Source organism: Microtus ochrogaster, chromosome 8 (assembly GCF_000317375.1).
Source record: "Microtus ochrogaster isolate Prairie Vole_2 chromosome 8, MicOch1.0, whole genome shotgun sequence".
Lineage (NCBI taxonomy): Eukaryota > Metazoa > Chordata > Mammalia > Rodentia > Cricetidae > Microtus > Microtus ochrogaster.
This window is the reverse complement of record NC_022015.1, coordinates 10,593,143-10,606,095: the sequence shown is the minus strand read 5'-3', so window position 1 is coordinate 10,606,095 and position 12,953 is coordinate 10,593,143. Positions and strand designations below refer to the sequence as shown.

Genomic DNA, 12,953 nt, shown 5'->3' with positions numbered 1-12,953 from the left:
CGTGTCCTCCACCCCGCAGCTCTCCCTCCTCTCTGTGAGGACCGTGTCCTCCACCCCGCAGCTCTCCCTCCTCTCTGTGAGGACCGTGTCCTCCAGCCCGCAGCTAACAGAGCAGAAGGAGCTGGAGAAAGAACTGCTAAGGAGGCAGAGTCAGCTCTGCGAGCTCAGCATACCCGACACAGATAGGCCCGGGCGTACACGGACACGAGTGGGTCCCCGATCCCTCTGATCATGCTCGTCAGTCGGGGCAGGCACTCTGAAATCCCCCTGTGGGAGAAAGAAGGGCAGAGTTACACCTCATGGGAGGACCTGCTGTTCTCCACTTCCATTCTCCTCTGTGCAGGGGAGGAAAACACTCCTGGAAGAAGCAAGGTCAAAGCTTCAGTTCCGTGTGACTAGTCTGTGGGGACAACTTACTGATGCTCCCCACACACACTCCTGTCTGAGGTCAGAGTTATTTGAATTCATTTATTTTGGTGTGTTGGAGACTAGACTCAATGCCTCAATTCTCCTGCCCTAGTGGCGGGACCGCAGGTTTGAGCTGCCTACCCAAGCCCCACTTTATAAATTGTAAGTTTTATCCCTCACGTGACTTTCCATCAATTGCCAGCCTTCTGATCTTTTATATCAGTGGTTCTCAACCTGTGGGTCACAACCCCTTTGGGGGTCAAATGACCCTTTCACAGAGGTCACATATCAAATGTACTGTATATCAGATAATTACCTTATGATTCATAACTGTAGCAAAATTAGAATTACACAGTAGCAACAAAAATATTTTTATGGTTAGGGGGTCACCACAACATGAGGAACTGTATTAAAGGGTCACAGCATGAAGATGTTGAGAAGCACTGTTCTATATAGATCTATACGGATCACTGTTGGGTCCTGGATCAGTGTCCTATGTCCCATCTCTTCCTACCACCTCAGGCTGGCAGCAAACGGCCACCTCAAACCCCATCAATGTGACCTAAGATTCATGCCTGTGACACAGGTCTTCCCTCTTAGACACGATCCTCGCCCAAGTGGGGAGGCAAAAATAACTATTTCTTCAGTACCTATAAACCATGCCAGTCACCCATAGCTCCAAATTAAACAGTTCTCTGTGGGAAGTCCCTGGCTGCCCTTATGAGCTTGTGACACAGGTGCCAGGCATGACTCTAAATGCCACTGGCTTCCTCAGGGCATGCAAATGGCTCAGAATCCCTTTGCATGCTGCCTCAGCCCCGCTGCCTCAGCCCCAGGAGCAAAGGCTCCTGCTTCCACCGTGATCTTTACCATGATCGCCAACAGTGGCAGCCTACATAGCAAGGTGCAGGCACCCAGTGCTGTGTATATAGTCAGGACCCACACTTCTCAATAGGTCCGTGCTCAGCAAAGGGGACTGAGGCTCAGGGTGTAAATAACTTACTGGAGACCCATGGCCAGATCCCAGGGAACTGACCTCCTGCAGGCTACACACCGCCCCACCCCCGCACCTGACTTTCCCTCTCTGTTCATCATATAGGGACTAAAATGTCATCTCCACTTCATTAAGTTTCCATGTAAATGGGAAAATACATGGGGAATCAGCACAGGATCACACGCCACAAACTCAATGACAATTGCTACTGTCACACCGCTATCGTGGGCTTGTGTCTTTGAACAGAAATCCTACAGCCCCAGATGAAGAAGGGCCTTACGTTTTGGAGAGGAATTTGTTACACTTCAGGATGGATGCTTCCACGTAACTACAGAAACGTTCCGTTAAGGAAGACATGGTCCAGGATGGCCTGTTCCCTGCCAGACAAAGGCTACTCCAGAAGGAAACAAAGACCAGTAAGTTAGGCAGGAGAAGGACATCATGGCCCGTGGCCATGGAGAGAACTGATAGGCAGCTGCTGTGTTCTCTACAGGGTCCTCCAAGTTCCTCGCTTGTTTAAGTTTGGGGAAATGTTGCCTGTTGGCTCCTGGCTCTGGGGAGATTTAAAGTGAGTTTTAAGCCTTCCAATCAAAGCCCCATGGGAAGCATAGACCTGAGATAACTAAGAAACAGTGTGTGTAGGTCAATGTCCCCATGCTTCAGTACTGGGGTACTGATGAAGAAGAGCAGGACCTGGACCCTCGAGATGGCTCATCGGGTTGCCACCAAGCCGGAGGACCTGCATCATCAGGGTGACTCACAACCACTTTTAACTTCGGTTCCAGTTGACCCATTGCTTTTGGCTTCGGGGGTTTTCCAACCCCACTTTTCCCCCGTTTAAAACCAAATTAATTTTTTTTTAAAAAATGAGACTTCTTAACATGGGAATGTTGCTCAAAAGAACAAAAGCCTGACTCATGCATCGTATTCAAAGTAACAAACAAGAAAACTATCAAGATGGAGAGGGATTCCAAGCAAGGCCCTCTCCAGTGTAGCTACTGACCACGACAGAACCAGGTGTCAGCGGGAACTTCTGGGCAGCCCATCCCCCGGCTGCTGATACCAGCACCACTCTTCCCACCGGCCATTAAAACAGGACAAGAAAAGGATACAATCTCGGAATGAGTTCCCGGATGGAAGCAATCTTGAAAAACCAATTCAGGCATGTTTCCTTGGCTGTGTCGTTCACGTTCTCTGGGGAAAAGTGATCTGCAATGCAAAACCATCTGTGTTGGTCCCCAAACCCTGGGTTGTTTCAGTTGTTTTGTTGGAGACAGGGTCTCACAATGTCACCCGGCTGGCTTGGAGCTCACAGATATCTGCCTGCCTCCAAGCACTGGGGTGAAAGAGAAGTTCAGTGACTTGCCCAGGACACACAGCAAGCCTATGAGAGCATGAATATAAGGCAGGGCAGCGTGGCTCCTTATTCTTAGCCACCACACACTGATGAACCAGAGGTCCTTGATGTGCACAGCAGTCACTGTGGCAACAGCTGAAGGATCATGGATCCACCTGGCACCTGGTGTCATATCAGGAAATGTGAACAATGCTTTTACCCTAAATGTTAAAAGTCAGACCTGAAGGTAAGTCAAGGCCAGGCCAGGCTGCCAATACAGGTTGGACACTCTGGTGTCCGGGGGTCACACTGCCAGCTTATTCCAGTATCTATTCTTTTTCTCTTTAATAATAGAGCTCTCCCTGACTTCCGGGCTGGCCACTCAGCCATTCTTGCAGGTATGATCACGTGACTGAGTGTGGGCCCCGATCACAACAAAAGCACAATTCCCGTGAAAGATCTTAAGAGGAGGGACTTGTCCTCCCCTGTTCCCACCAGCCTGATGGGGTGACAATGCTGGAATCGGAGTCCCTGGCCCTGTCACCAGCTGCCTGCCAGCCATTGCCTTCTTTAACCTTGTCTGGCTACACAGTCAATCCTAATCTTGATAAACAGTCTTTGCCATCAATAACACAAGTTTACTCAGAGTTCTGGACATAGCACACATTTCCTAAGGAGTCGGGACAAAGGCAGGATGATCACATAGCAAGACCCTAACACAAAAAGAAAAAGTTGAAATCTTACAGTTCATACAAAAAACACATAGACACATAGACACACACACACACACACACACACATATATACAGACACATACATACAAACAGAGACATACATACATACATACATAATACTACAAATATACACATACACACAAAATACACACAAACATACATGTATACACGTGTACACATACATAGACACAAACATACAAACATATACATAGACAGATACATACAAACATACACATACAGAGACAGATACATACAAACATACACATACTGAGACAGATATATACAAACATACGCATACAAGCATATATATGCATACATACACATATACATACATACAAGTATACACATATACACGAGACGCACACAAACATACAAATACACACATACATAAAGAGACACACATGCACACAAACATACACATATACACACATACACATATAAAAACATATATGTGCACACACAGCAATCTCATACAATGATAGACAACTTCCAGGTCAAAAGAGAATTAAGAAATGGACCATGTTACACAAGACTTTAACATAGCATAGAAAACTAAACAGTACTAAACAATAGATTCCTATACTTCATTTGCTCACCAGAAAGGCCGTGGAGCCAACAACAAACAATGTTAAGCTGTCAACAGGGCAGAGAGCAGACCCTGCCCTCCGGAAGCACACCAGTGGTGGAGACACATACACAGGAAACAGTATCCAGGTAAAGCTAGGATACCAGGTAATCAGAACCGGAAAGATGGGGGAACGGCAGTGGAGCGGACAAGGCATATGGAGGTTGGGGGAGGAAAGAGATCAAGGACAGTTTCTGCACAGGTGGTATCTGAGCTACATCCCCCCCATCCCCACCATCACAGAGCGAAGCTGCCATGCTTAGAGAGGAGAGCAACACGTTCTAGAAAGAAGAAACAGCGAACACAAAACCCTGAGACCAGTCAGGGCCCAGGAGGCCTCCTCAGCAGACCACGCGGGCACAGAGTGAGCTCGCAGGTTTTCCCTAAGTGCAGTGGCAATGCCCCCAAGGCTCGGGGCAGAGAGGCACGGGTGACAGACTTCAGAGATCACACTGGAGCTGCGACATAGGGAAGGAATCCAGGATTTGGAAATCAATCCACAAGAGCCTTCTATATAACAGAGAGCAAAGTTGCCACCCCCAACTTTTTTTAAGTATCTCATTTTCTGACTCTGAACTTTTGCAGATGTTTCAGGAAAAGAACAGAGACCAAGTAGTCTAGTTCTCCTTCACCGCCACATTGACCTAGGCCTCTGTTGATCCTGGCGTGGCCAAAGTCAGCCCTGGAGACAATCTGAAAGAGGGGCTTCTCAGGGTTGGAACCACAAGCCAGCCAAGTGCAGGGATGTCTCCCGTGTAGGACACAGCCTTAGCCACTCAGTGAATGGCTTCCTTAAACACCTGCTGGATTAAGAAGGGAGAGAGGGCCAGTGAGAGGGCTCGGTGGGAAAAGGCGCTTGCTGCCAAGCTTGATGCCCCGAGTTCAATCCCTGGGACTTGCACAGAGGAAGAAGACTGCCTCCCAAAGCTGTCCTGTAACCTGCACATATGCTTGTAGAGTATGGGGCTGGAGTTAGCCTCCTCAGCAGACAGATAGACAGGGGGAGGGGCCAAACTGGGTAACAAGGATGGTTGACCTTCCAAGGTTTCGTCCTCATCTTCCTGTCAAAAGCCTTGAAGGCTTCTCCTGCCGGTCGGATCCCTGCTGGTGGACTAGTTCAGTGGGTTCAGGAGACGGGTTTACACAGTTGTATAGCCTTCTTCAAACTGACAGGCCCTAAATCAGTACAGGAAGACCTTCAAGAACTTTAAATGCCAAGGCCTAAAGGAGGCCCATTCTGCTTAGCAAAGGGTCTTTTCCTGTGTGCCTGCTGTACGTGTGTTTCCTCACCCCCAAAAGCCTTTCTTCAGCCACTCATTATGTCTGCTCTGGTTGTCTTCCGTATGTCTCAGCCATGCTCAAGATTTTTCCTGCCTTTAAATCTGTGACTGGCAGTTAACACTCCCCTCCACATAATAAATACGTGGAAAAACCGTTTTAAAGAAGTGTGGCTGTAAAGGGGGACCACACATAGTAACAAGTACTTTTCATCTTCACTTTTCCTTTCTTTCTTTCATTCTTTCTTTCTTTCTTTTTCTTTTTTTTCCTTATCTCTCTCTCTTCCTTTTCCTCTTCTTCTTTTCTAAAATGGAGACAGTTTTACCATGTAGTCCAAGCTAGCCCAGACCCACGGTCCTCCTGAGTACTGGGGTTACAGGGTGAACCACCACGCCTGGCTTGCTGTGTACTTGGCATAACTCTACAAGACGCTGGAATTTTCCAGACTCACATGAGCTGAACCACAGTTAGAACTCCTGAGGGCGAAGAGCTCAAGAATTAGCTCCTGCAGCCGAGGGACTTGATTCAAATGGAAAGAATGAGTGCACGTGTCACCGGCTTTCTCCTCCTACAGAAGTCTCCAGGCAGAATTCTGTGGAGCAAACTTCAAAGCTTCCTTCCCAATTTCAGATAAGAGTCATTCCCCAGGAGCCAACAGTGGCGGACAAAGTCTGTCCTCCCTCTTTCATGGTCTCAGAGTCAGAGAAAAACACCAAGCGGAGATTTTAAGGGAAAGGAAAAAAATATGACCAAATAATTTGCAAGAAAACAAAAGCCTGGGTCAGCCTGAGCAACACTGCAAGACCTGCTTCAGAACAAAAGCAAAACACACCCTGATCTGTACTGCTCTCAATTAAGTAAACTATTTGAGCTAAAACTGCTAGCTGATATACTCAGGGAAGGAGAGCACCCTTCGATGCTGCACCAGAAGTGTTTGGGTAGGGCCCATTCGTGATTTTCCTTACTTGACTCTAACGTGTTGTTCAGAAAATGACTACAGTGGATGCAAAGCCGAATGTCCCTGGGGGTCAGGTAAGCCACACAATCTTGTTTATTTGGGACAAGTCTTGATATGTTAGCCCAGGCTAACCTAGATTCTGCCTCAGCCTTGAGTGGTAGGACTACAGGCAACATCACTAGCCAGACATCTTCCAAAGTTTTCAAGAGATGGCGTATGAACCTATGTAAGAAGCAGAAAGGTGGTGGCCGTACCCGAGATCCCAGTACTTCGGAGGTGAAGCAGGAGAATCAGAAGTTCAAGGTTAGAAGTTCTGTTAGAGGGTATTTAAGGCAAGCCTGGGCTACAGGAGACCCTGTCTCTAAAGAACAACCACTACCACCACCACCAAGCAAGCAGAATTAAATGTAGTGTGTGTGTGTGTGTGTGTGTGTACATGCAAGCACACATGCATATGCATCCAGGAAGGCCAAAAGAGGGTATCAGTATCAGAGGCCCTGGAACTACAGTTACACCAGGTTGTGAGTCACCCCATGTGGGGTGCTGGGAAATAAATCGGAGTCCTCTAAGAGCACTCTTGACGGTTGACCCATCTCTACAAATCCCCCTAAAAAAGGATTTTAAGAAGCTGCTAGTTGGGCTGGAGAGATGGCTTAACTGTCAAGAGTACCCGTTGCTCCTGCAAAGAACCCAGATTGTTTCCCACATGATATAGCTCACAACCACCCAGGACTCCAGCGCCAGGGGATCTCATGCCCTCCTTTGGGCCTCCAAGGGTTTCAAGCACATAAGCAGAGCACAGAAACACATGCATATTGTTGCCAAAGAAAAAAGCATCAGAGTTTAATTCTGGCAGTCGGCTGAGGTTTGATGTTCATGCCTAACACAGGGAAGTGTCCGTGAGTGACATATGTCAGTATACATTCAATAAATAAATTTGGATTTCCCAGATCCCTGGCCAGCAGAGATAGTCTTCCCGTGAGGATGGTCTCTGCGTTCTTTCCCAGGCTCCTAAACTTACCTGGAGGAGCCACGAAAAGCCTGACTACAGTGAGGGGCAGGTAGGAGGCACAAGAGCAGCACCAGCCACAGAAATACCATGTGAGCCACAGTGGGTAAAAGAGGCAGAGCTGACTGCACAGATGTGCTGGGGCCCCGTTTATCTGGAGAAACATCTTAACCCGGGATCAGACTAAAAACTACCAGGGGCTTGTAGAGCCTTTATACGAATTAAGTTTTATAATCCAGTGCCTTTTGCCGTTTCTTTCTTTCTGACCCTGTCCGCAGCGCTGAGGATGACGTCTTGTGTATGTTAGGTAAGCACTCTACTACTGAGCTATATCTTAAGTTCTTGGGGCTTAGAGACAGGATTACTTGTGTAGCCCAGGCTAACTTTGAACTCACAGTCCTTCTGCCTCGGCGTCCTGAGTGCTGGTACATGCTGAATTCCAGGCACGTATCTCCACATCGGGCTATCTACTGTCATTTCTTCTTACACTCAGAACTCATTTCAGTTTGCCAGTCACATCTCAGGTACTCAAGAGCAGCAAGGGGCTGGGGACCACTGGACCAGACAATGCAGGCAGACCTCTGCCTCGGCCGCAATAGGCTTGTCCTTCTATGATGAGACCAGGTAGCTCCTAAGATCTCATGTAGACTTAAAGCTGTATACAGCTATGCTTCTTTCTGAGAAATGTTCACATTAAAGAGTTTTAAGAAGACAGTGGAAGGGGGTGACGGACTAGAGAGATGGCTCAGCAGTTAAGAGGACTTGGCTGCTTTTCCAGAGGACCTGGGTTCAATTCCCAGCACCCACATGGCAGCTCAAAACTGTCTATAACTCCAGTTCCAGGTGATCTGACACCTTCACACCAATGCACATAAAAAAAAGTTAAATAAATAATTTTTTTTTTAAAAAAAGAAAGACGGTAGGTAAATTGACAGGTGGATGGATGGATGGATGGGTAGTAGATGGAGGTGGAGGTAAATGGATGGGCAGGGGACAGGGATTGAACACAGGATAGGTGGGAAGGTAGATGAACGCTATTTGGATAGATAGACAAAAAAGAGGGTCAGGGAGAGAAAAGAGAAGAGGGGATAAAAAAAAGGGAGTGGGGAAGAGAAGCAAGAAGGGTACAGGTCAAATTATGGGTTACTGTCACTACTGTCACTACTGCAAGAACAACTACCAGGAGCAGGGAGAGCTGAGACAACAGCCCAAGCTGCTGCTCCAGCTGGTGTGAATGGCAGGTTTCCTGCAGTGAAGCTTGGGCGCTAACGAGGGAAAAGGCAGGGAAGCTGCAGCTGAAGACGCTGCATCTGAACACATCCTCGCAGTCGCTCACATGACAACAGAAGTCCACCATCCACCTGTCCCAGGAGAACCTCCTGGGACTCTACAATTGATTGGCTATAAGTTTAACGTCAATGTCATTTATATACAGACTGAGGAGTCAGGCAGCTGCTGCTATTGATTTACTTGACATTCTTTCGTGCATACACAGTTTTTTATTTAAGCAATTTACTTCTTGGAAAGAAAGGCACGCAGGAGATGGAGGCATGGTGCTGAGCAACAGAAGACGAAGCTGGTGGGTGCGGGTCTAATCCCACCCCTTGCCACTCTGCATTTCCAATGACTCGCCTGTTTGCAAACCTTCTGATGGCTTTGGAGGGCTGAGACAATGAGACTTCAAACACGGTTCTTTCAACACACTAAAATTAAAAACCTTATCCGTTTTCAATAAATCCTGACTTGATTAAAACCGTCTAATTGTGATTCGGGGCAGCTTGGTGCCCAGAACCCAGGAAGCGTAGCATTACCTGGCAAGGCGCTTCGGTTGTCCACACACATTGAGTAGATGCGCTCGTAGACCAGCTTTCCTAGGAGAAAAAGACATATGGTATTGACATCACACACCACAGGAGCAAACACTAAATAAGTGTTGCTAATTAGGGACCTGAAAATGGAGCCTGGCAGCAGGCATTAGCTCATGAGGGTATACTGCCACCTAGTGGCAGCACATATCTTTAGTTCTTGTGCTTTGGAATGTTTGTTTTGTTTGTTTGTTTAATTAAAAGAGAAAACAATCTGGAAAGCAGCCCAGGGTGTCCTCATACACTCAACAGAAAGTTCTCTATACTGGACTCTAGCTCCACCCATGCCTGCTTTAGGGATCAGATGCAAATAAGCGGACTGTGGCCAGATAGAAGTCAGCAGTCAAGGAGATCAGGGAATGTAGATTGGACCCACACCTTGAGGGCCATAAAACTCTGTAGTATTTTATAAACTTAATTATTCTAGGCAAATTCAGTGAATTCATGTGAAAGACTGGCTTCTTCACTCAAAATTGTCTGAAATGTGCCCTTGGCACCGCAGCTACCACGCTGCTGGAGACAATGCGTACCTCACTTCTGAGATGCCATAGCCCACCTTGCCCCTCCTGAGCAGTGCATCAGCCCAGTGCCTGGAGGCATCCAAACCTGAGGTTCTTTGAGGCAGAAGCAAGTACATACAGTACTTGGCCAGTGTATAGTGGTACTCAGGATGGACATTTTAAGTTTTTATCAACTTACTTGACTTACTGTGGCACACCAGTAGCCAGAGTCTTCCCTAGCCCTGAGTTCAAATCCCCATCATAAACTGGGCATGTTGCAACATACTTGGAGTCTCAGTATTTGGTAGGAGGCAGGAGGATCAGAAGTTCAAGGTCACTGGCTGTGGAGTGAGTCTGAGGTCAGCCTGGACTACACGAGAGCTTCTCTTAGGGATGAAATGAAGAAATAAATACTCTAGTTGTCAAAGCTAGGAGGGTAGGCTAGATGCCAAAGCTGATGCAGCTTTATTTATCCTGTACATGTTGTTGAGGAAATTGCTACTGACATTCGTGAAGCACAAGTCAAAGCGCTCCCAAGTCACCTCCAGTTGAAAAGTCTTTCTTTTCTCTTTTCGTGACCCCCTTATTCAGGGCGGTGTCTGTACATGGAACAAGATGGGAGAGCTACAGCATCCCATCTATTCAGAGAACATGTGGCCCAGTGATGCTGTTTAGAAATGACAGTGTCAGGGTGCAGAGGAGGCTGCAGCCAGGCTCTGAGGTCCCATCCAGGAGCTTCTCAAAGCAGACTAACTGCATGCCTGAAGCCCCTGGGAATGCACAGGCCTGGGCCCATCTCAGAGTTTCAGGGGACAAAGATTTAGGGAATGTGACTAGAATGTGGACTTTGAACCACATCACTGGGAAATCCTTACACATGCACTTACATATGAGAGACACTAACGGACAGAATATCTTGAAATGGTGACCAACGACCCATGTCCCCTAAACTGGTACTTCTCAGACCCAGCATAGAGGCAGAGCTCCTGGGGCTCCTGAAGATCCCATCCAATATGATGTCTCTATCCATCCCCAGAGGCTCCCACAGAAATGGGAGTAACTGTGAGAGCCTGGGGATGTCGGTGTACAGTCAAGGTGAGAAACCCGGCTTGGAACTCGCAACCCCCAACACACACACTGCAAGCTCTGGAAGGCTCAGAGAATGGGCTCCAATGCCAGTGCCCCCATCCCCCACCCCCACTCTGTTCCTTTCTGTGCTTCATAACCCAGGGCCACATAGGTGGAGAGAGATACTCCCTCCCTGACACAGGGATGCCATCAGGTCACACTGGACAGAAGCACCATTTGTCCCTGCACACACTGAGGAACAGACCAGTACAAACTCCTTTACTTCCTACACGAAAGCTTGCTCCTCTCAGAACCAGCCTTCAGAAAATACAACCGCTTTTAATATTCCAACCTCACACCGGTGTTTCTCTTTTGTTCAGGTACTGGAACTGCTTCAAGAAATAATAATCTTAGGTTGAGTTTATTTTGTATGCATGTGCATGTGTGTGAGTGCACACGTGTGTGCAAGCGTGGCACATGAATGCATTGTATATCCATGCACAAATATCCAGAGGGGAATTTGGGGGTCCCCTCTACCACTCTCTGCCTTTATTCTTTGGAGTCAGGGACTCTCAGCAAACCTGAAGCTAGGCTGGAAGCCATCAAGCTCCAGTGATCTTTCTGCCTCTGCCTCCCACAGCAATGGGTTTGCAGGTATACACACAGCTAGCTACATCATCTTTAATGTGGACTCCCAGGATCTGAACCCAGGTCCTCATGTTTACAAACAAAGCTCTCCCTCACTAAGCTGCCTCCCCCAAGCCTTTGCTCTTTTCCTGACTCACTTTCCGACACGTTGAAGACACCAAGACTGAAAACCACAGTGTTGACAATGAACACCTTCCGAGCATGAACTCCAGGCCTACCCGTAATTATTTACCACAGCCCCACCAGTAGCTCTTAGGAGAGGACAACTGTTCTGAGCTCCTTCCACACCCGTTCAGCTGGTTCTCTCCACAAAGTCTGAGGGTGTCTCCTATGCACCATCCACAGGTAGAAATGGAATGAAAACACGTGACTCTGACGGAGTGGCCAGTAGCCGACCTATGCCTGTGGTCTCTTCCAAGATGCCAACCAAAGCACGCTTCTACCTTTCCATGCACCTCCAGATGCTTGGGCCGAGTGCCCTGTGGCCCCGCACTGCAAGATGCTCCTCCAGGCCTTGGTCGATCATGCTGACGGCCAAGAGGCAGGATGGTTAGGACAGCACATGACAAGACTGACCGCAGAACTCGGGATCCGTATCCAGGCAAGGCCAGGCTCTACTTTTTTAAAAAACTGGAGGCTTCTAAGCACCAAACGTGACCAGGGCCCACTCCTCTTTCTTTGGGCAGCAGCACACGTTTGAGGGTGACTGACCCAGGCCTCAGCAGTTAGCCCCTTTCATTGCCAGATATAATGGCGTGACCCAGCCAGGCCAGTGAGGTAGAATTCAAAGACCTTTGCTGGGCTGCTGGGACAAAACAGTCTCTCCTGACTTGGCATCCAACAGCAGTAAAGCTGGTGGGCGCAGAGAACACCGTGGGAATCTTGAGAAGGAAGTCACCCCAACAGAAAGGACCTGAAAAACACAGAATCTCCATGACACTGAGTCCCTAGATCCAGCAAAAGCCGCTCCTGATCCTCAGAAGGCTGGAAGATGAAGATTTCGGACCTGTTTTAGAGAGGACTCGGGTCACTGATTTTCTGGACAGACTTGCTATCTGGCTGGTGCTGTTTTTTTACACATCGGATCTTTAAGGATTACAGGCAAGACCTGCTGTGCTGTAAGCCCACGGAGCCCTCTTGGTAAGCGGGTGAATGCCTCCATCTGACCACCAGCTCTCAGAAGGAAGCATCTGTGAGTTCCTTCGGGGCGTCTCCACACTGCATGGCTAGCCTGGAGCGCTGTGGTCTGGTTCAGAGAAACTGTTTCAGCTCAACCATCCACTGCTGCGCGCCAAGCCCACGGGCTCCTGGGCCTTCCTTCAGAATAGTTTCTCCATCCAGAACTTTACACTAAGTTGTGGAAAATGTCTGTCTACAGCATGAGGAATGTGACCAGGGTAATCCCGACAATCCACAAAGGAAGACATCAGAGGCACTACGACTGCCATCCAGGCAAGACGGGGTTGTGGCAACTGAAGACAGGAAAATGGGCAAGCTGGGGAGAGCTTCAGAGATGCATGCAGATGAACAC

The 12,953-nt window shown here is 48.2% G+C and overlaps 1 protein-coding gene across 2 annotated transcripts in view; it reads right to left on the bottom strand.

Annotated features, from left to right (window-relative positions):
• Vps35l (VPS35 endosomal protein sorting factor like) overlaps nucleotides 1-12,953 on the bottom strand; it is a 106,612-nt gene that overhangs the window by 73,773 nt on the left and 19,886 nt on the right. For both annotated transcript variants that reach the window (XM_005351057.2, XM_026781443.1), the window contains exons 9-12: nucleotides 9,153-9,212; nucleotides 2,515-2,611; nucleotides 1,683-1,730; nucleotides 174-267 (exon numbers count right to left, since the gene is read on the bottom strand). In XM_005351057.2, the coding sequence (XP_005351114.1) occupies nucleotides 174-267; nucleotides 1,683-1,730; nucleotides 2,515-2,611; nucleotides 9,153-9,212 (299 nt within the window). The remainder of the gene's footprint in view (nucleotides 1-173; nucleotides 268-1,682; nucleotides 1,731-2,514; nucleotides 2,612-9,152; nucleotides 9,213-12,953) is intronic.